Genomic DNA, 22,511 nt, shown 5'->3' on the forward strand with positions numbered 1-22,511 from the left:
GAGATCGGTAGCGATCCCCATTGATTGTGCTGTTAATGCCATTTTCTATAATCTCTAAGAAATTCTCTTGGAGGTTCAGCCCAAAGGTCAACCACCTTTCGAAATATTGTTGCATTTAAGTAATGACATTTTACATTACTTCGTGGAACACTGATAACGCTTAAATGTGGCCACCAAGATTTATGTTCATGCATATCCATTATCAAAATGAAAGGTACAAATGACTAAAAAATAAATAAACATGTTTGCTACACATTAAGAGCAACATTTCTTTAAATAGAGCCGCATATGTAATGAATAATATCAGTGCGATTCGAAACTTCATCATGGTTAGTAGCATTTAAGTTGTCATAAAATACCAATACTATAAGTATAAATACTTTCCTATGGAAAAATATGTACATTCACAGTACCTTTTGTCGTTGCCGCTCATGTTTGCTGTTTTGCTGTTTGGAAGTGCCCAGAGTATTCCTCGTAATTTACACACCAATGGTTTCCCTATTGCCATTGAGCAGCAGCCCATAGAAGCAGGGAAAGCTTTCATAAAATATCCCATAGTGGTTAGAAAATACCAAAAGGTACCTGCAAGTACAACAGAACCCACGACAGTTACCATTCAAACCTCAATTGAACCGGATTGTGTATCATCTCCCCAAATGCCTGAATGCCAAACTACTACAAATCCGACGACAAGAACATCATTTACGCTGCTTGATGAGAATATAGAGGAGATATCCAGCCTATCTAATCATCAGAGCGAGCAAAATCAAAATCAAGCCTTAAGCCCTTTTTATTCTGGCTCTGCATTCCCTCCCATGCTTGCTTATCTACCGCTCCAGCAATCACTGTTCCCAATCCCAAATCGCTTTGGACAAGGTTTTATATATGCAGCACCACCACCGACACTATTCAGAAGAGATTATATGGGGACGAATTCTTTTCATATGTATCCTGCCTTCAACCTTCGCAATGCTGTACCCAAATCTATATTAAGCATCTGATATACCAACATTTCTTAAAAGGAATATTTTTGCCTTTTCGAATTTCAAAATTATTTTATTTTCATAAATGATTAACAACATTCCTTCTACAAGTGCTACATTGTTACAATAACTAAACTTAAGATACACAAACAAATGATCCAAATTTTAGTTCTTAAATACCTTACATTTGGAACTTGCTTTCCACAGTCTACTAGCTGTCTGGGATTTAAATAGAGCGTCACTTCATTTGCAACTTCAGTGCATTTCAAAGTTTCATAATGGTAGGTAACATTAAAAACAATTCTATGTACAATAGTCATATTTAAGTTATATTTTTGTAGCATTCATTGGCGTATCTGTTTATTGTGGCTGCTCTTCTGTGCGTTGGACAATTTGCAAGGACTCAGGACGTAAATGTTCAACTCAATCACAATATTCACTTAAACAAAAATGCTATTGATTCAGAAAGGACTTTCCATCTTATTTATAATAAGCCCCAATTATATAGAAAGCCAGGGTGGCCATTAACAGCATATCAGACATCAATGACACCCAGCACTGCACGACCTATCAGCTCAACAAATTCAAACTCTGCGACGAATTCACCGACAACTTCTTTAACGAATACGCTATTCACTTCAACAACGAGTAATGGGCCAACTCCTTCAACTAATGTCCCAACTATATCAGCAACTAATACAACGCCAACATACACACCTTCCACGACGCCAACTCCTCCAACCAATACACCTTCCACAACGCCAACTCCTCCAACCAATACACCTTCTACAACGCCAACTACTTCAACCAGTACACCTACGACAACAACTCCTTCAACTGATATACCACCGATAGTCACAGAGGTAACAAGATTGGTGAAAACGGACCAAACAAACTTGGAAAACCATCCTATCCAAACGCAATCACAAAGTTTGTTTTCTTTTCCATTCATACCTTTTGATTTTCAACAAATTCAGCCTCAAACACTTCAGTTTCCGCTTCCTCCATTACTACAACTCCCACCACTTCAATTTCCACCTTTTCAATTGCCACCATTTCAATTTCCACCATTTCAACTGCCTCCATTTCAATTTCCATCTTTTCCATCCATTCAATTTCCACCGCCACTTTGGTAGTGAAATTAATTTTGTTTATTGAATAAATTTGTCATCAAATTATTGTGTTAATATTTTATTTTTGTATTAACAATCGTAATTCAGACCAAAAAATCTACTTGGCACGTGGGAATATGAAAAATAAAAATAAAATAAGAAATATTTATAAGCATGGTGATACTTTTAACAGTTGATTTAAGGACACCACATTTTTAAAGCCTTCTGCACAGTGTAATTTTTTCTGCAAGCAATTGGGGAACAAGTAAAAATACAATGATAAATCTCAAGGAGACTGTATGGAATATAATTTTCTTTGTTTGATTTTAAATAAAACTTCTGAAATTTGCCTAAATTATGGGCGCTGCCAGATTTTCTTAAGTCATTAGGTGGCAAAATGTTTCATCTTAATATCGAATATCGATATTTCTATGAGCAACTGTGGTTGGACCACGCTGTCAAAAGGGCTCGACCAGACAGCGAGTAGAAGCGCTCGTTCATTTGGTTTTTGTCTTTCACTTTATAAAGTTGAGCAACTACAGGTACGCATTCAATTAATTATAATTTTTTTTTTTTTTTTTAATTATCTAATGTTAATATATGTATATTAACACATCTAAAACATTTGTAAAGACGTGGGTTATGGATATGTTTAAATTTGCATTGCTTAAAAAAACAATTTAAATTTTAACTAGATTCTATAAACCACGTGTTTCAAAATGGCCGCCGCCGAGGCATAGCCAAGAAAAATCAATATACGTATGTATGTATAAAGTGCCTTAACATGATGAATACCTTAAATACCTTTTGCGGTTTCCACCAGAAAGCTACATTTCACAGTGTTAGCTTAAGGATGGTCTTAGGCGTCTGATTTAATGCACTTTTACAATAGACCATAAAAACCATGCAAGTGTCTGTGTATGTATATTAAGGTTTTACTTTTTTTCCAGAATGGCGGACGCAGCTCCAGCCCGTAGTGGATTCCGAGGTGGTTTTGGTTCTCGCGGTGGTCGAGGTGGACGCGGTCGTGGTCGTGGACGCGGCGCACGTGGCCGTGGTGGCAAGGAGGACTCCAAGGAGTGGGTGCCAGTCACCAAACTCGGTCGTTTAGTGCGCGAGGGCAAGATCAAGTCGCTGGAGGAGATCTACCTATACTCGTTGCCCATCAAAGAGTTTGAGATCATTGATTTCTTCCTTGGCTCTTCGCTGCGCGATGAGGTTTTGAAGATCATGCCTGTGCAGAAGCAGACGCGTGCTGGTCAGCGCACACGTTTCAAGGCCTTCGTTGCTATTGGTGACAACAACGGCCACATTGGCTTGGGCGTTAAGTGCAGCAAGGAAGTGGCCACAGCCATTCGTGGCGCCATCATCCTGGCCAAGCTCTCTGTGGTTCCTGTACGCCGTGGATACTGGGGCAACAAGATCGGCAAACCCCATACAGTGCCCTGCAAAGTGACTGGCAAGTGCGGTTCTGTCTCTGTACGTCTCATTCCGGCTCCCCGTGGTACTGGCATTGTGTCAGCTCCCGTTCCTAAGAAGCTGTTGATGATGGCTGGTATTGAGGATTGCTACACGTCGGCTCGTGGCTCCACTGGTACTCTGGGTAACTTCGCCAAGGCTACCTATGCTGCCATCGCCAAGACCTATGCTTATCTGACGCCTGATTTGTGGAAGGAGATGCCTTTGGGTGCCACACCCTATCAGGCTTACTCCGACTTCTTGTCTAAGCCCACAGCCCGTCTGCACGCTGATGCTTAAGCGAACCAGTTTTTTTAAATAAAAAACATCTGCACTCATTTCATTCTGATTATTTTTCTTTTAATTGTGGGGCTATTTATGGAAACGTGCTGAAAACTAAAGTCTGTTGAATATGAACTATATGTACAGTTGCCATTCCAATGTTAAAAAAAAAAATACATGCCGGCAAACCGGGAGGCGTGTATTTATGTAAGGCCTAGGCAATGGAACCGTGACTAGCCCAGCTGCAAGAGAAAATCTCCACCGCAGGCCAACTATGAATTCGTCGGCATTCATCAACAAATATGCAGTCACCCTTCAAGCATAATATAGTTTCTTAATGTGCCAAATCACTACTGAAAATTCCGTATGTACACATACATAAGTACCCGAAATGAGGTTACTAGAGGTATTGCTGTACATTCGTAGGAAATGAAACATTTGAAATCATTTAAGTAAAGCGCTTATGCTTTTCTTTATTCTGTTTTTGTACAAATGCAGTTTAGCATACATATTTATGCAGACGGGCATTTCCATAAATTGTGATTTCTGCAGCCCGTTCTTCATCATCCCGAACAGTGTATGAAGGCAGCCATTGGGAGCTGAAATAAAAACCATATAAAATTTCTATCATTAACAACAGGAATTTGAGTATAAAATAAATCATATAAAATAAGTTTTGATCAGTTTACAGTTTTCTACATGAGTCTTATCAGTACAGGTCTGTGTAAAAATTCATCACAATGTTTTCCGATTCTTAGCTATTTCATAATCATGTGCTTACCTTCATTTTTACATCGGCGTCTCAGGAGCTAGGTTATGCGTACAAGATACCTTCTACCGTGCATCATACATGCACAGATATGCATATCTGCGTATTATAGTTGCAAATTTCCATCCATTTTGGAAAACGATTCTTATATTCAACCCTGCAATGTAATATATAAATTTATAATTAGGATCTTCTTTATAGAAAGTGTAAAGTTAATTAACAATGCATGCTGACTTCATATGTGCGATCAGATTGCCGATTCATCTTAAAGAAACATTTATGATTCGAAATAACGCTGAAAAATACAGCTTAGGTCGAAGAAATGTTCTTTCAGTCTCGTCATCAGTTTCATCACATTTTACCACATATGTATAGCAATAAAAAAAAAATTTGTTCGAATTCGACTTACCATTGCAGATTGACTTGTTCACATGCACGTGGCTACCAAACAGAAAATGAATAAGTGGCTCAGAGCGGAAGTCGAATGCCGTGTAGAAGGACAGAGTCGCTTCTGAGACTTGATTACAATGAAATTATATCGATGTAAAAGAGTTGTGGCGAGAAGCACTATCGATGTTTTCCTCGATATCGGAACGACGCAAAACAAAAGTTAAGTTTAAATAATTTCGCCTCTTCGTTCCTTTTCAAGTTTGTTGATCGTAGAGCCAGGATTATGGACATCAGATCATTAACTCTTTACATACCAGCACCAAATAGGAATTTTAGCATTTGATGTTTGGATTTTATTGGGAGTGTGTATTAATAAAAAAAATTGAGTGGAGATTACGCATTGAAAAAGTAATTTTTTTTTGTCTGGTTCACGTTTGTGAAACTTCACTTAATTTTGCATTCATATTCCACAAATTCATCTGTTGCGCTTTTATTTTTGCAGTTCCGATTCGCCCTATGGTCAGAACAGCTGCATTATGAATGAGTTACCCTGTGAAATGAGACGCGCCGGTTTGATTAAATCGCTGCTGCTCACGAATAACAACAAATACCGGCTTTCGGCTAAAAAATATGCAACAAGTATTGAATCAAGCGAGTCAGAATGCAATTTTGACCCCAAAGAATATATTGACTTTAAAAAACAGTTACGTTTGCAAAATGTACAGCACAAAGACGGGTACACGTGCCTCCAATTGGAATGCCGGCTGTGCGTACGTAACAAAGATACGATAGCAACAACAACGACGACGTCGCAACAACAACAACGCACAGGCGCCCAGCAGGCTTATATAAACAAACGAACGGGTAATTTTAATACTTTTATGAATGTTATTAAAGAGATCACTATTGATTGAGTTTATATGCAGGTGTCTTCGTTTGTCCCCATTGTGATGTGAAATCCTCGCTCTCAAATGCATTGGCAGCTTATCAGACGCCCACGCCATCGGGTTATCAATTCCAAAAGCAGCGGCACGTCATTTATGACTCACAGTTTCCCAATCTGATTAGTGTGACCCAAGAGGCATGTGATCATGTGGGGCTAAAAGGTCTGAAGAGTTCACAATTGGATGCTATTGGCGCGCTTTTTGAGCCGGAGCAGAATCTTTTGCATTTCAGTCTGCGCAATGCAGCGCAACAAATTGTGGGCGAGAAAGTGCTGTATTTGAACGATCGACGAGAGCAGACATTCCAAGGAGGAAGCAGCTCGGGAATCTTGATACATGGCAATATCAATAAACATAAGGCAGTGCTGGTCAGCAATCTTCTAGATTTCATTGTGCTTGCCACACAGAATATTGAATCGCGTAAGACACAAGTGACAATCTTGAATCATGATTTTAATGCATACCTTTTTAATCTTAATGTTATTCGATTTACAGATTGCGTTGTATGTCTGCCATATGCCTTGCAAATGCTGCCGCAGGAATGCTTGCCGGCGTTAGAGCGTTTTAAGGAGCTGGTCTTCTGGTTAAACTACGATGCAACGCCCACTTGGGATGCAGCGCGTTCGTTTGCACACAAAATGGATGAGAAGCGTTGTTTGCTCATAAGACCCACTGAGACGGAACCGGCGCCGCACGTTGCATTTAAGAGACGTTTAAATTTACGGCTCATATTGGCCAAGGCAACACCTGTAAGACACAAAGCTATCACCACTTTTAATGCGCTGCGAAATGATATCTTAAGCGAGTTACAAAACATTGAGAAAGTGAATGGCGTGAAATGGAAACGGTTTCCGGTGTTAAACAAATTGCTGAAGGGACATCGCAAGGGGGAGTTGACGATACTGACAGGCCCCACAGGCAGCGGCAAGACAACGTTTATGAGCGAATATTCGTTGGATTTGGCCCAACAGGGCGTGAGCACATTGTGGGGTTCCTTTGAGATACGAAATACGAGATTGGCGGCCACACTGCTTCGTCAATTTGTTGGTTACCCTCTGGATGATAAGCTGCACGAGTTTGCACATTGGGCCGGGGAATTCGAGCGCATGCCGATATATTTTATGACCTTTCATGGTCAACAGCCGCTCAAACCGGTCTTGGAGGCTATTGAGCATGCACAATATGTTCACGACATCAACCATGTTATCATTGACAATCTTCAGTTTATGATGGGTGTCTCTTCATATCGTGGTGATAAGTTTTGGGAGCAGGATTCTATTATTGCGGCATTTCGCGGCTTCGCCACTAAGCATAATGTGCACGTAACGCTCGTGATGCATCCACGCAAAGAGCGGCAGGAAGATGAGTTGACCACAAGCTCCGTTTTTGGCACAGCAAAGGCTACCCAGGAGGCGGACAATGTGTTGATCATTCAGGACAAACGACTTACTTCGGTACGTGGTAAAAAATACTTACAAATAGCCAAAAATCGTTATAGTGGCGACTTGGGCATTATGCCACTTGAGTTTGACCGCGACGCACTCAGCTACTCTACCATTGCGAACACAGCGAAAAGGCGGCGAGAAAAGGAAAAGACGATCACTTAAAACTGAATATTCTATATATTAAAAACGGTGTTTTTATATCTACATTAAGATTAATCCATTTGTTATTGATATTTTCAATAGAGCTGCGCTATGTTGAGCTTTGTTTGTAGTTCTTTGTATTGAGCATTTTTTTGCCGCACATTGCGCAAATAGCCTTTTTGTAGGCGCAAGCCTGGCAGTAATGGGCTCCCATTTGATGCACTTTCTGTCTGCAAATACTGCGAAAGAGAATTATGATCTGAAGTTGGGGTGGTCTTTTTAAATTGCTCTTACCGACAGGGAGCCAAACTCTTGCCCATTGGGCTGTAACGCTCTCTGGCAGACGACAATGCTTTGTTTTCATTTACTTTCCGTCCACCTGCAGTCGCATTACTGGTTTTCCAAGGATTTGGCGCAGAGACTTTTGTTAACTTAGACTCGCACTTTTCACAAACCATTTTGATTGCTACAGTTATATTAATTTCAGGGAATCAAGTTGCTTTGGTTTTGAAAACAAGGTAATTTGTTTACTGTCCTAGGAATGGATGTTGATAGCTCAGCGCAAAGTTATCGATTAATTAATTGACTTTTGTCCCACCACTAACAATAAAGTCAACAATTGTTTTCCTACGGTTAAATAAAACATGTCTTTGAAATGACTACTCCAACCAACGGAGGTTTGCGGTAATGATCTTAATTAGTTTTCCTGTTACTTTATAATAAAACAATGCGGTTTCCGTAGCGATCAGCTGATAGCCGCAGTGCTAAAGAAACGCGCTGCCATTGCCAGAGCGCAACAAATCGTGGTGTCACTTCTGGAACCCGGCATAAGCGATGAGACGTTTCTGGATGTGGTCAGTATGAGTTGACTGTTGTGGTCATTTACTGAAAACATTTTTTCTGTGTGTTTAGCTTTCGGAGATCGGACCGCACAATTACGCAGACGTTATAGATGAACGGCACGTTTATAAGCTCTGCGGCTATCCGCTTTGTTCAACAGTTTTGGAAAAGTAAGCGTAACTCAAACGTGAAACAACGGATTCCACATTCCCCCTTCTATTCCCAGAATACCTGCCCAAAAGTACCAGATCTGCGCAATTCGCAATAAAGTGTACGACCTGACGGAACGCAAAAAGTATTGCTCTGGCTACTGCTTCAGGGCATCCGAATATATTAAGACTCAGATACCCAGCACTCCGCTGTGGCTACGAGACGAGGAGCCAAAGCCGAATTTTAAGCTGCTGCCGCTCGACAAAAAATAATTAGCTTTACATTCATGTATATTCCAATGCCAAAATTAAGTTATATAAATGGAGCATCCGTTTGTGTTTTTACAATGCATTACAATTTTGTTTCGAATTCATTGTGGGAATAAGAAAGCCAATAATATAAATGGCTTTTTAAGTAGAAACTAAGCGTGTTGTATAATTGTAAAAATCCTATTCCGTTTAGATCATTATTATGTTATCGCGTTCCAGCGTCAAGTCCGCTTCACGTTTTGCATCCTCCTCGGACCACTCGCCGCATTTGGAGAGCACATCCGTGTCACGTGGTGGTTCGGGCTGGACATTACAAGAGGCAAGCAAATGAATTAATTAATAAGTAGCAGCTTGCGTTTATACCTCTTTGTCGCCGGCCGCCAATTTGGTAAACATATTCGCATATAGCTTCTTCTCTTTGTCCTTTGTTTCTTTGATCTTCTGCTTGCAGATAACCACCTGATTAGCAGCGGCTTTGTTGCTAGGCTCTAGTTGTATTACCTATGTGTATAAAAGAAAATTAGTAATTCGAGTCAATTTTATGAGTTTGCAAATCCTTGCTAACTTTCTGAAAATCTTCCAAGGCATCTTCTAGTTCATTGATTGTCAAATTGCATTGACCGCGTCGATAGAGCGCCTTCACATTGTTTGAATCCAAGGCGAGCACTTCGTTGCACTATTTTGAGATAATAATAAGGTGAGAAGTAATAAAAATTTATTTCCTTGTTGCAGCGTGTATCTCATTATAGCTACCTCCTGTTTTGCCTCGAAATGATCATTATTCTTCTGATGGCACAACGCGATGTTGCTATGGGTAGCCACTTTTAACTTCTTCGCCTCATCATCGGTATCTGTGGTATTGGGCAACAAGTTCTTGCATTTGTTATACATTTTAATAGCTAATGCCCAGTTCTCCTTCTTAAAGTAGTTGGTGCCCTTTTCCTTATAGACTTTGGCCTCAGCAATGCGTTCGCTATCGTTAAGTTTCCATTCCTCTAGACCCTTGCCGCAATCAATTAACTTGATGACATATTCAACGGTTGCATTTGGCGGTATCTTAAATTCTTCATTACCTTTGGCGCCAAAAGCATATTTTGGTTGAATTTTTATTCTAAAAAAGAGAGAGTATTAGATTGGAGGAAAATTTAGTTAAATTAGCTATTTACTTGGAAGTTTCACCAATGCTTATTTTTTCAAGAGCAATCTCGACGCCTTCGACAATACCAATAGCACTGCCCTCTCCGTAATCAAATTCTACGTTGCGTTCATCAAATACACGTCCATCGAAAGTTCCAGAAATGTGTGCTGGAAATATGGATAAGATCGTTATAACCGCAACCGCATATATGATAAACGGAATTTACCCTTGACAAACGCTCCATCGCTGGGAGTGCGTTTCTTATCGCTCGACTCAAGAATCGTACGCTCAATACTGCCATCCTGATTTGGGCTTAGATCCTCGCCCTTCCATCCCAACATCTCCAACTGCCGGCGTAAAAATACGGCATATTATAAGATTTTCCGTAGAACTATCCAATGGCTAAGTATTGTTTCTTGTTTCTTACCTCAAATATAAGTGTTGAGTCTGGAGGTATGCTCGGAGGACTGCCTGCAGCGCCGTAAGCATAATTCGGAGCACATGTAAGGAAGCAGCGCTCGCCCAACTTCATGGTGGCAACACCCATGTCGAAGGCCTTGATAACACGACCTACGGCAGACGCGCATAAATATATAAAACAAACCTATAATAATTACTTTGTCTCATCGAAACTGCTAGAACACGCACCTTTGCCGAGCTCAAACTCGAAGGGCTCATTGCGGCCGACGCTTGAATCGAATTCAGTGCCATCGACCAGTCTGCCGGTGTAATGCAAAGAAACTTTGCAGCCGTTATTTGGTGTCTCGGTGCCGGTACCCTCTTTCAGAATTTCCTTTAGGACACCGCCGTCACCGGACAGATCGATTTTCTTCACTTCATCAGACATTTTTCTGTTAGAATTCCAATATTCCGACTGACACTAATTCTCTGCCCTTCTCGTTTTCGACTTAATTGTTAGCGTGCAAGGCATCGATTGCTTGATATTTTTTCGCTACAAAAAGTATCGATATGAAAACGCCGCACCAGGGCTGCTAGCTAGCGGGCGTTTCAGAAGGAATACCTCACAATTAATAAATATGGTCTATAAATAACGTAACCACAATTAACAACATAAAAATTCAGAAATTTTGACCACTATTTAAAAACAAATATAACGGGTTGACAACTCTATTTGTGTTTTTTAAATAATATATTCGCGAAAAGCGTGAAGCAAAAGCTTTTCTTGATCGTAGCGTCGATTCAGCTTGAAGTGAGTTAGTGAGAGTAACGGTCACTCAGTCGAAATCTGTTGCTTGCGCCGAACGTAATGTCGGGAGCGGTGTGCGAGCACGCTTGTGTTTCATACTCGGCACTTTTCTGTTAATTTAATTGACGGCCGCTTGTTGTTTGCGGCAGCCGTTGGTGTGTGTTTTCATTTATTCATTTCCATTTCAACTTTTGTTTATAAATTATAATTAACGACTGTGATGTGAAGTAGCAGCAAAAGGCGAAAAAAGTAAGGTTTAAGCTTAGCGACCATTGCCAGAGTGTGCGTGTGAGGGCGCGCGTTGGAAAGATGTGGCAAAAACACGTTCCACAACAAATTACAAAAATAACAACAAAAATCATTGCAGCAACGGACTAATATGAAAACAATATTATACACACATATATACATATCCATACTTATGATAAAAGGCAAAACAGCAAGATAATAAAAACAAAACGACATAAATTGTATTTAAATAAATAAATACAAGTATGTATGTATGTGTGTTGCTTGCAATTCTATTTCGCATGTGCGTATAGGCAGGTGTGCGCCTGCGCTCTGCATAAGTGTGTGTGCGTGCGTGTGTGTGTGTGCGTAAATATGAAAGTTTAATTTGCAACCAAAATCTTAGGCTTTGCTTTCGGATTCGTTGTCGTCGGCCACTGCCTGGCTTGCTTGCCGATCGTTTTATCGTGTTGTTGTCTCATTTCCCGCATATAATTTTCGCACAGTTACAGTTTCAATATTTATTGTCGGCGTGTTCTCTTTATAATTGCAAAAAAAAGGGGCGAAACAACTCAAATAGAGTAAAGCCATTTCTTGCACAAGCGCAGCCGCAACTCAAATAAAAGCAAATGTAAACGATAATATTGCGTGTGATAAAAGCAAAGTAGCTCAATGGATAGCCTCACATATCTACATACATATAGTACATACATACGCAAATAATGCAAATACAAAGGCATTTGCTTTCGCTATCCAGCAGCATTTGCATGCCGCCGGCAAGCAACGATGTGGCAGTATGGGTTAACGGCTAGTAACGAAAATCGGTTGAATCCGGCATAGCAAATAATTTCAACAGTTTTTGGTACTTTCAGAATGCATTTATTAAAAAAAAAATTAAATTGAATAAATAGACAATCCCAAAGAATAATGAATCTATTAATAGTAAAGAAGTTCACTCATTGTTTAATGGAGCTGCATATGCATATGATTGAATAATAATAATAAGATCATACAGGATATAGTGCACCGATTTGTACCAAAAACTTGTTTAGAATATAATAAGGTATTACAATAAACCCCTAACCGCGATTTGGCTCCTTAGCTTAATATACAAAAACAAAAATGGACTAAAAGTGTTATTTATATTGGATATTAAAATATCAAATTTTGGAAAAAGGCAAAATTCGTAAGACTTTAGTATTGTCTTTCTGTTTCATCATCTAAGTTGTTGCAGTAAAAGTTGCGGTTGTTGCAGCTTTAACTCGTTATTACGTGAACAAGTGTCCCGTACAGTGGGCAGCGTTTTCGTAAACTGACCACGAATTGTTTTCGAGATAAGATTGAACAATAAACGAATGCCGCCGCCACTCATTGACCTGCAAAAATCAGTAATTTGGTAATTTGTATGCAAAAACCAACCTTGATTTTGCATTTGTGTTATGCAAGTTTGCGTGTTAGCAATAAATCAGAAGAAGGCTTAAATGAAGACAAGATATTAACTTCGGTTAACCAAACTGTGTTTAAAGTGAGTGATCCGATTATAAGCAAATCCTTTAAAGTTAGTTAGTTAGTTCTTTAAAAATGTATTTAAGCTGTTCAGATGTTTGATTAGATGGTTTCGTTCAGCTACTTGAACTTAATTAGTTTAACGACTTAATTTTGAATACATTTCAACACCAGCAACTTCGACTCATTGAATTTCCTAACGCTCTGGAAGCACTGTACAACGGCCTCATCAAGTGCTGGCGCTGGCGGCAAGCAATGAATTTAAAAAGTCACGCAAATGATAGAGGGAAATCGTCTGGTAATAAAAAGGAAGAAGAAACAAATACTGGAAAACCTGAAGGAAAAAAAGTAGACGCTAAGGCGATTGCAAATAAAAGTGTTGATGCTGCTGTTGTTGCCGTTGATAAAGGAAATATAAGACGCGAGTGCAGCAAAGTTGATTTCGCAACGGCAAGAGTAAATAATTTATATGAAGAAACAATTGAACAGGCGTCGTCGTCAGCAGAGGCAGTGCCTTCATCCCTCTTGATAGCAACAATTAACAAAAGCAAAAACAACGCCACCAACAGCAGAAGCAACTGCATTTGCCGCGCCAGCAACAAACTGAAGAAGCAGCAACAGCAACGACGAAAATCGCTTTATGAAAACCACAGCGGTAGCAACAACTACAGCCACAGAAAAACTGATGTACAAATATTTACCAATACAGAAGAACTCAATCAAGTCAATTTAAATTCGTCGTCAACGTCGACGCCGACGGTGGCGCCGCAGCTAACGGCGACAGCAGCGCCAACGAAGCTGCTGTCGTCAGAGTCTTCTCAACCGGCACCAGCAATAGCAACAGCAAGAGCAGCATCAACAGTAACAACAACTGCGACCTCAACTGAGGCTGATCCAGTCACTGAGATAGCGCGGCAACAACAGCAACAAGAGCGGCAACAAAAACAACAGCTGATTATGTCGCCAGCGACAATCACACCCCCCTCAGTCACAGCCCCAGTCCCGACAATGTCTGCTAAATTGCGAAAATCGCATTCAACGCCGGCTCTCAAATTCGATGGCAGCAACATAGTGGGCGAGCACAGCATTTATGGATACAATAAAAATACTATCAAGTACGCTGTGGACTCTGCGACGGAGGCTAGTGATAGCGTTGTTGTTCAGACCCACTCCCCTCACAATAAGCGACAGCAGGAGCCATATGATCAATACTCGTGTGGCAGCAACAGTTGCAGCTTGGCGGCAACACCAATAACAACAGCGACTGCAGCTGAAACAGGAACAGGAACAACAACAACAGCAACCACACCGGAGTCCTTGCGCTTTGGATGTGCGCACTATAAGCGACGTGCTATGTTTGTGGTAAGTGAAAGGAATATTCGTGTTTAAGAAATGTCTTCTAAAAAAGTTGGCAAGTGGGGATATTAACCTTAACCCTTAGTCGTGCTGTGAAACCTTCATAGGACACATTTGTTAGGCGCCAGGATATGGCGTCACATGAGAGCAAATGAAACACTGCCAACGTTTTAATTTTACATTTCATTTCAAATATTGTATTTTAAAAAGGTTTTGCATTGAAAATTAACAAAAAAAAATCCAAAGCAAATGTGGGGAAAACTTGAAATATCAGATTCTCCAGAAAAATATCTCTAAAAGAGTTCATAGTTAGGGTTCTCTAAATTGTAACAAGAAATTAAAAACCCCTGTCCCGCACTCATCATGTTGTCCACAATTTATGAATTAGACAAGGTTATGTAGTTGTGGAATAGATTTAATTTGCGTAGATCAAAGAGTTAGCAAAATATAGTGCCAGAAATATTTAGCTATACAAAGCTGAAGAGTCTTAATTCGATTTGTAATCGTTTGTGTGTTGTTCAAAGATATATACGAGTACTATCTGTGCAGAATCTGGTGCTTCTGTTTTTCTTCTTTATTGTGGCATTCTTTATGGAAGTGTTCTTTTGTTTGGCCGCAAATGAACATTTAAAGTTATTTACGTGTTTCTAAACAAACAAATGCAAAAGTACCGCGTGCGACTTTTAAAATTTTGGGCTACAGTTTCTTTTCAGATCATTGTGGCTACATAATTTGAGTTCAATTGGGAGAATTAGTGTTTGCCTGTGAATTGTTCGAGTACTACATACATACATACATACAAGTACTATATCTACTCGTATATATGTATATGTTTATTTAGCAGAGCAGCAATTTGAACTTATGTCTGGTCCTAAGTGGTTATTGAAAGAATTTGTCTGGGGCAGTGAATGATCATTTAGCACCTTCATTGATCCGGACAAAATTACGAGTTTGTTTCTTGCTTGCTTGCTTTTGTTTCTCTTTTGTTGAACTAACTATTAAATATCAGGTGTTAAAAATTTAATGTGTGTTTGTCCAAAAAAGAGGCAAGAAGATATTGAAAATATTTAATGGACCTCAATTTCTTGCATTCAGAGAGTTTTATTTCCCATCTACTAGAGTTCACCTTTCAGGCTAAGAGTTGTTATCTGTTCAAAATATATTGTACGAATTATTTCGCTTTTTGTTTCCAATGGAAGAACAAATCGGGCAGATGCAAAATAGTATAAAAGGCATCCCAAGTACCGGGCTTGCGTGATTTTAGCGTCCTACTCTTTATTTATTGCTCGAACACGTAGACGAGGCTACATTAAAGAGCGCTCAAATTTTTACTGTACAAGTACATGTTTAAAAGGCACACATGTAGATGCTATTAGAAGTAATATTGGAACAGTTGTAATTAAAATACTGGCACACGTGTGAAATAATAAATAATGCAAATACGAGCCTATTGTTAAGCATCATTATTTGCTTTAACGCCCAGTAGTCGTGGCTTAGAAAACTTATAGTCTAATGTCTCTTTACAAAGTCTGGCTCCAGCTGAAACAACAATCACAATGGGATATCTTACTATAAGCCCAATTGCATACTCAAATCTGCAATGGTACTTCACTTTGTATAATTAGGATTAACATATTCATATGTTTGTAAATATGTACAAGTATGTCTGTATCTTGTGCGAAGAGCTTGAGGAAACGATTTCTTACTTTCAAAAGTCGGCTAACAAGTGCGAAAGAGTTCAAATAGGCCAACAAATCGAAATATAAATAAGCAATTGCTTGTTTATTTAAGCTCAACTCTAATTAATTTATCAAAAATTGGCATAGAACATTTAAAATCTTTTTCCTACGTCGTATTTTTCATAGCCTTTTCTTCAGCTCATCTCTTTTGTTCTAGACCAAGTTAATTTTCTAATATTATATTTTACTGGAAAAAAATCTGGTGGGAATCAAACAATTTGCTTTCCGCAATACCTCTCATTGCTAACCTTTCGGCGCAGAACAGTCTGTCGAGTCTGTTCGAGTCGATTGTCATTAAACTAAAGTACACACAGTGGTTGATTCTTTGTGTTTCCCGATTCGAGGTTAGTTATATTATTTAAACACAGATGGAAGCTATGCAATGAGTTTGTAACCAACATGTTTTAAAGTAGCAGAGAGAGTCATCTTCAGGCAATTCCATTAAAAATGGCTAGAATGCAGCCGAGTTCTATACACAATATTCTACATCCGGTTCAGAAATGAATTGAAATTTAAAAAATATTGGTTCTTATTTTTTGAAATTCATATATTTGAAAATAGGATAATATATAACTTAATCAAGAGTCCTGAGCAATGCCCTTTGGGTCATATTTTGTAAATGATAAGAAATACAAATCAGAAAAGTGGACATAAATCACATGTGATTTAGTTAATTGGGAGATCGTGAATCAGGAAGCCTAATGCTTTACTAATGTCGTTGCAACCAATATATCTATAAACAAATAAGTTTTCATTGCAGAAATATTCATTAAATATGAAATTCAATAGAAGCCGCTGTGCACAATTTTAATTATATAAGTAGAAGTAGTGGGCATCGACTACTGATCAACAATATATAACTAGTTTGTGGGTACCACTTCACCTTTTAAAAAGCTGGTTAGTGATCTTCAATCAAATAATATAAAAGGATTGATTAACTATTTATATACTTGTACATATTAAGCTCATTAGACAATTGACAAATAATAAATGAAGACTTAACCAAAACTTGACACTCGTGTACGTAGCTCTAGAGCTTATTTAATTTTGATAAGAATTAATAATTAATGATGAGTAGACTTGTTATAGTTTTTTAAAGACAATTTTATATCGATGGGAAAACTCATCGCTACTCGGACTTGATAACATGTTTCGCCTTTTGAAAGACTGTTAACTTGAGGTTTAATTATTTAGTTTCCATTGGTAACAAATTGCTATAAAATCGATTTGTAACAATTTTATGGCCAGACCAGACATGTTTCGGGTTTTTATGGACATCTACGGCTCGACTAGACTATAACTGATTCATATTTGATAGTGCAGCCCATCGGGATATTAGTATTTAGCCATTCAATTAGCAGGCATATAATTGAACGTCGCATTGGCTGCTCCCCAAGTGTAAAATAATTTTACGAGCGATTTGCGAAACGCGAACTGCGATCTACGGCTTCTGTTTCTATTTCGGTTTCAGATTCGGTCTCTCCTTGATTTCATTACGGTTTATGACGCATCTAATTGAATTGTGTTGGCTGGGTTTATGGCAACGTCAAGTCCGCCATTAAACCCAGACGCCGAAATGGATGTGTTTTGGATGTTGGTTTGTTTGTGGCGCCGCTGATCAGTTTTCAGTCGAAAATCTATATTCTTTTGTTTCCATGCAACTTATTTCGTTCATTAGCAGCTTAATTTTCAATTTAACAAAATGTCCCCATTAAAGCCACTGTAATGCCACGCTAGTTTCTGAACAACTTTCCGGGGGGTTATGCGTTGGTAAATTCTGCTATCCGATACAGATTGACGTTGGCTTGGTATAAATTAGCAAGTCCTGTGTCATATCAATTAATATCAATATTTTATTTTATTTTATACTCAAACAAGTAATTCATTTGCATAATTCAAGCGTGTTAGCTTAAATTAAAGATGTAACTTGCTGGAAACAATATTCGTGGATAGAAAGACTGTTAATAAAGGAGTTTTTTTGCTTGCTTTGTTTGTGCATATATTTTAATAAATGAACATATTTTTTAGAATGGAAGATACTTTCTAAAAAGTAGAAAACTCTTTTTCTTAAAACGGTGTTGCTAATAATTCCTTTTATAACATTAATGAAATATATGTTTTCTGAATACAGTTTGGGTCTTTCATTTCCAATAAAGAAAATCAGTGTTGCCAATTTTTTTCCCGTCCCCTGGTTGTTTTTGAAATGAGATTGCGGGAAAATATTCGAAATTGCGGGAAGCGGGAATTCTGGCTTTGAAAAAATACATTTAGCTTTTTTTTCCGCTTTTTGTTATTTTCGTTTTCCTTTCCGTCAAAAACAGATTTTTTCCTTCTATAAAGTTGGAAACACTGAAACCAACAAACATCAAACCGAAACATCGATGCTTATATTTTAAATGTGGATCACATAAAATTCCCAACTAGTTCACGCCACTTTTGCGCCACAGCTTATATCTAAAGTAGAAGCGCGTCGACGTTATAAGTTCCCATTATTACTTTTTTTCGTCTTTTTTTTCAATTAGATATTATGTACATATATTATGTATATTAATCTTATGTTATGTATATTAATCTCATTTTAATTATTAAGCATACTTTTTGTTTGATATTTGTTTATTTATTGCAAGTCTTGCAAAACGGTGTTTCTATGGTTTTTTTCATATTTATATTTTAAATAATTTGTTTGTGCATATATTTTAATAAGATTGGAGTGCTAGAAGAAGTAGTCATTATCTCGATAAGTCCATTAAAATTTAACTCACTGTAAACGTTTCGGAACCTTTCTGTTTCCTTTGATATTGATAATTCCGATTCCATATATTTAAGCGATGATTTCGGCTCTTTTTTAATGAATTCACGCACAATTTCCGTGTTTTTTTCGTTCACAACATCTTTTGGCCGGCCCGAACGTTCGTCGTCTTCCAAGTCCTCCCGTCCCTCTTGAAAACGTTTAAACCACTCGTGAATACGGCTACGGCTACAATCATCGCCATAAACTTGTTTCATCATTTGATGAGTTTCGGTAAAAGTTTTACCAAGTTTAAAACAAAACTTAATGTTGGCTCTTTGTTCGATGTTCATTTTCCGACCAACACTACAAATGTAATGTCACATTTAGCGCGATATACCAGCTGTTATACAAATCAGCTGTTATATTAATTCCATACGACAACACTGAAGAATACACAATTTACGGATAAAAATTTCCAACACATGGCGCCACTAGGAGCCGCGCTATTTAAAAAGTCCTGGAACTTTTGAATTGCACCTTGTATATATGTATGCATGCTATTTATTTTGCAGACTCCCTGCTGCAACAAGTTCTACAAATGTCGCTTCTGCCACGATGAGAACGAGTCCCACCACTTTGATCGTAAAACGCTCACGGAGCTCATCTGCTCCGAGTGCAATACACGTCAGAAGGTTCAGGAGCAGTGTCAAAAGTGCGGCGTACGTTTTGGAAAGGTAAGTCCTATTTAGCACTGCTTTAGTTAAACGCTCCAAAAGCCAATAACATTGTTGTCCCACTTCCAGTACACATGCTTGATATGTAACCTCTTCGATGATTCGGACAAAAAACAGTATCATTGTCATGGCTGTGGCATCTGTCGGATCGGAGGCGCCGACAATTTCTTTCATTGCGAAGTTTGCAACATGTGCTTGCCCATACAATTGAAGATTGATGGGCATAGGGTTAGTATTCGCGAAGGGGGCGACTATATACTTGTACATACAACTACTTCTGAGTTGAGAGCCAAGGAATAACTTAATGCAAATTTGATTTGGAAAACTGCAGGCATTTCTTGACTAGTTTGCTGAACATGATGGAGTTTCCAAAAACCAGTTAATTCGCAAAAACACACTGCACTCATCTTTTTTTATTTTTAATAGCCGTACTTGCCAGTATCAGGCACAAAAACTAAATAAAAACAACAACTGGCGGAGTGAGGCAGCATAAATTTAAAAAACGTTTGCTTGGTAATTCAAAAGCCGGCTAGTGGTCAAGCAACTTACGACTGTTTAATCGGCAGTTATCAAAGAAATGGCAATGGCATGGAAGTTGTTGAAGCGTTGCTCACAAAGCACCATTTCCTATCACTTTCACTGTCACTCGACAGCCTCGATCGTTTCTTGGGTATAAGAAAGAGAAGTACAAGTATGTAATATTTCCCCCTAGTTTTTTTTTTAACTTCGCAGTCACTAGTGGGTTAGTCTTATAGCTCCCTCCAATCTGCCACCACAAACTACAGTTACTTGTTTCCTTTTCAAATAAACTTAGTTGTATTAAACGGTTTTATGACATCTATACTATTTAGTGCTCCGATTTCAATGAAATTTCAGAATGTAGTTAGACACTATTTTGAGCCCATAAGTTCCAAGTTTTGTGTTTTTAAACAAAAACCATATTATATTAGAGGTAATTCTCCAGAGGTCCCAATATGTGTCCCCGTTCAAAAGTTCTCGGTGCTTATACGGACTAATGGATAGAGGAGCATGTTTTGGACTTTTGTACCCTTCAGGTATATGTTGAAAAAAGTTGGCATTAATGATTACAGCATGTATAAGAATATATTCTAATAATTTATTTACGCATTAGCAGCCACGACCTGCAACTAGGGAGGAACAACAGATGTCAAATTTTTGTTAAATTGAAATTAAGAAAATAATTTCGATCGGGGGGTATCAAGTAATTAATTTTTAATATACCATAACCTACTTACTTATTTGTAATATTGTTCAATATTAATTGCAGTGCGTTGAGAATATTTCCCGCTCACATTGTCCCGTCTGCCTGGGCGATATTCACACCTCTCGCATTCCTTGCCACATTCCGGATTGCGGCCATTTGCTGCACAAAATGTGCTTCGATCAGCTGCTCGCCTCTGGTCACTACACGTGCCCCACGTGCCAGACATCGCTGATTGACATGACGGCGCTTTGGGAGTATTTGGACGAACAGGCTCTGCGCATGCCCGTACCACTTAAGTGTGAGAACCAACGTGTCCATATTTTCTGCAATGATTGCCACAAGGTGAGTCTGAAAGCAGGGAAGCTGTGGGATAAAGTAGCTGAGTAACAACTGTTGCCCTTTCGATTGCAGACTGGCAAAACCAAATTCCATTTCATCGGACTTAAGTGCGTCCATTGTGGCGCCTACAACACCACACAGGATGTGAAACGTCGCCTATCTCTGGTCACCGATGAGCCCTCTTCGGCATAACATGCTCAGCGGTGGCGATTCGACACTTAACCAGCAACAGGAACCCCTTGCCGTGCTCCATATTTGAAGAAACTAAATTTATGAAACTGAAATCGAAACGCATTGAATTTAGACCAAATTCGAGCTGGTATCGAATAAAAACACAAATCCATAAGGCATAGAATTGATTTATTGTTTTTTAGTAGGTACATACATATATATATGTATATATATCAATAACATTTATAAAATTATATTTTCTTTTATTGAGGACTACAATTTGTTTATACAGAGTCGAGTCAAATAGCAACACACAAAATTTCACTCGAATTTTATACAATTTTCTTCTGTTTCATCTTATCTCGAATTTTTTCCATTACGTATAACCTTAATTCCAATTTGAAAGTGTATTTTTAATTGTCCAGTTATATAAAGCCTGATTATAGAATACATCGCATTAAAGAAATCTCTAAACAATAATGAAAACTACAAATAAATATAATTCCTTCAATACCAATAGATGCTTAAAACGAAAAGAAAAGAAATTGGGACTCTCCTATTGGCTGCACTTCAAATGAAAGCAAACGCGATCCTTGCGGTGCATTGCGAAAAGTAAACAAAAATCAGCTGTTCGGCCTTAAATAACCAAGCAAAGCAGCTGCCTACTGCCCATTTATGTTCGCCTGGTAGATATTATGCGTCGTTGAAAGGCCGCCAGCAACTCGGCTGGAATAAAATTTACTCGGTTTTTGAGTTAGTTTCCATGCATTTCACCAGGCGAACAGAAGTGAACAGCATGTAAACAAGATAGCTGGGACTTAAGCTGTGAATGTAAACAACACAAAAAGTAAACAAACTGAAGTTGGTTGCACTTCAAATGCAAGTAATACGGTGCATTGCGAAAAGTAAACAAACTGGGGCTCTCCTATTGGTTGCATTTCAAATGTAAGGAAATGCCATTCTAACGGTGCATCCCGAAATGTAAGCAAAAATCAGCTGTTTTACCTTAAATAACCAAACCAGGCAACTTGGACAGTGCAAACCAGCAAACTTGATGACGTATGTTATTCAGAGCGTGCCCATTTCTTAAGCAATATAGTCAAATATAGTTTGTTGCAATGATTTGTATGAACTTTCGCATATATCTTCCCCTCCGCTGTAACTTTAGTTTGGTCGCGCTATTTCCGATTCGAAAGACGCTATTTACTTTGTTTAAATTCGAAAAATATACATATATCCATAGTTCCTTTATTTCTAATGTTTACATATAGGTTAATCAGATATTACACCTTATATTTGATTCTAGTAATCAGGTGTAGCTTAAAAACAGTATTGGTGGACTTCGAAAATCATT

General features: G+C 38.5%; 6 protein-coding genes, 1 long non-coding RNA gene and 1 other non-coding gene across 11 annotated transcripts; 4 read left to right on the forward strand and 4 right to left on the reverse strand.

The window, feature by feature from the left end:
* The first annotated feature begins 3,045 nt into the window (after positions 1–3,045).
* Positions 3,046–3,902, forward strand: LOC115625694 (40S ribosomal protein S2). Its single transcript, XM_030520834.1, has one exon. It carries the CDS (start codon positions 3,047–3,049, stop codon positions 3,851–3,853), a length of 807 nt encoding a protein of 268 aa, XP_030376694.1. The 5' UTR covers position 3,046; the 3' UTR covers positions 3,854–3,902.
* Positions 3,903–4,279: 377 nt separating this feature from the next.
* LOC115626175 lies at positions 4,280–5,106 on the reverse strand. Its single transcript, XR_003995571.1, has 3 exons — positions 5,014–5,106; positions 4,617–4,761; positions 4,280–4,434 (listed from the first exon to the last, which is right to left on the reverse strand). It is a non-coding gene; the product is annotated as an uncharacterized LOC115626175 (long non-coding RNA).
* Positions 4,850–4,964, reverse strand: LOC115626240. The gene has a single exon (XR_003995576.1). It is a non-coding gene; the product is annotated as a small nucleolar RNA Z5 (small nucleolar RNA).
* Positions 5,107–5,551: 445 nt separating the features above from the next.
* On the forward strand, positions 5,552–7,654 carry LOC115625879 (twinkle protein, mitochondrial). Its single transcript, XM_030521096.1, has 3 exons — positions 5,552–5,858; positions 5,921–6,358; positions 6,434–7,654. Exons 1-3 carry the CDS (start codon positions 5,552–5,554, stop codon positions 7,543–7,545), a joined length of 1,857 nt encoding a protein of 618 aa, XP_030376956.1. The 3' UTR covers positions 7,546–7,654.
* On the reverse strand, positions 7,558–8,041 carry LOC115625880 (cysteine-rich PDZ-binding protein). The gene is made up of 2 exons (XM_030521097.1): positions 7,819–8,041; positions 7,558–7,763 (listed from the first exon to the last, which is right to left on the reverse strand). Exons 1-2 carry the CDS (start codon positions 7,980–7,982, stop codon positions 7,634–7,636), a joined length of 294 nt encoding a protein of 97 aa, XP_030376957.1. The 5' UTR covers positions 7,983–8,041; the 3' UTR covers positions 7,558–7,633.
* A 95-nt stretch (positions 8,042–8,136) lies between these two features.
* Positions 8,137–8,865, forward strand: LOC115625821 (putative RNA polymerase II subunit B1 CTD phosphatase RPAP2 homolog). 2 transcript variants are annotated; one of them, XM_030521011.1, is made up of 4 exons: positions 8,137–8,208; positions 8,267–8,378; positions 8,437–8,534; positions 8,591–8,865. In XM_030521011.1, exons 1-4 carry the CDS (start codon positions 8,180–8,182, stop codon positions 8,784–8,786), a joined length of 435 nt encoding a protein of 144 aa, XP_030376871.1. In that variant the 5' UTR covers positions 8,137–8,179; the 3' UTR covers positions 8,787–8,865. The 2 variants fall into 2 exon arrangements, with proteins under 2 accessions (XP_030376871.1, XP_030376872.1); XM_030521012.1 differs by having other exon boundaries at positions 8,267–8,375.
* Positions 8,787–10,831, reverse strand: LOC115625820 (FK506-binding protein 59). Its single transcript, XM_030521010.1, has 8 exons — positions 10,570–10,831; positions 10,349–10,491; positions 10,148–10,268; positions 9,950–10,088; positions 9,537–9,894; positions 9,349–9,459; positions 9,147–9,284; positions 8,787–9,086 (listed from the first exon to the last, which is right to left on the reverse strand). The coding sequence occupies exons 1-8, from the start codon at positions 10,766–10,768 to the stop codon at positions 8,973–8,975; spliced, it is 1,323 nt and encodes a 440-aa protein (XP_030376870.1). The 5' UTR covers positions 10,769–10,831; the 3' UTR covers positions 8,787–8,972.
* Positions 10,832–11,166: 335 nt separating this feature from the next.
* On the forward strand, positions 11,167–21,336 carry LOC115625883. 3 transcript variants are annotated; one of them, XM_030521102.1, is made up of 6 exons: positions 11,167–11,283; positions 13,037–14,224; positions 19,261–19,422; positions 19,492–19,650; positions 20,711–20,989; positions 21,059–21,336. In XM_030521102.1, exons 2-6 carry the CDS (start codon positions 13,118–13,120, stop codon positions 21,176–21,178), a joined length of 1,827 nt encoding a protein of 608 aa, XP_030376962.1. In that variant the 5' UTR covers positions 11,167–11,283; positions 13,037–13,117; the 3' UTR covers positions 21,179–21,336. The 3 variants fall into 3 exon arrangements, with proteins under 3 accessions (XP_030376962.1, XP_030376961.1, XP_030376963.1); XM_030521101.1 differs by having other exon boundaries at positions 11,218–11,377; XM_030521103.1 differs by lacking the exon at positions 11,167–11,283 and adding an exon at positions 12,803–12,881.
* Positions 21,337–22,511: the final 1,175 nt, after the last annotated feature.

This window comes from Scaptodrosophila lebanonensis, unplaced genomic scaffold (genome assembly GCF_003285725.1).
Source record: "Scaptodrosophila lebanonensis strain 11010-0011.00,11010-0021.00 unplaced genomic scaffold, SlebRS2 tig00000080-arrow-pilon, whole genome shotgun sequence".
NCBI lineage: Eukaryota > Metazoa > Arthropoda > Insecta > Diptera > Drosophilidae > Scaptodrosophila > Scaptodrosophila lebanonensis.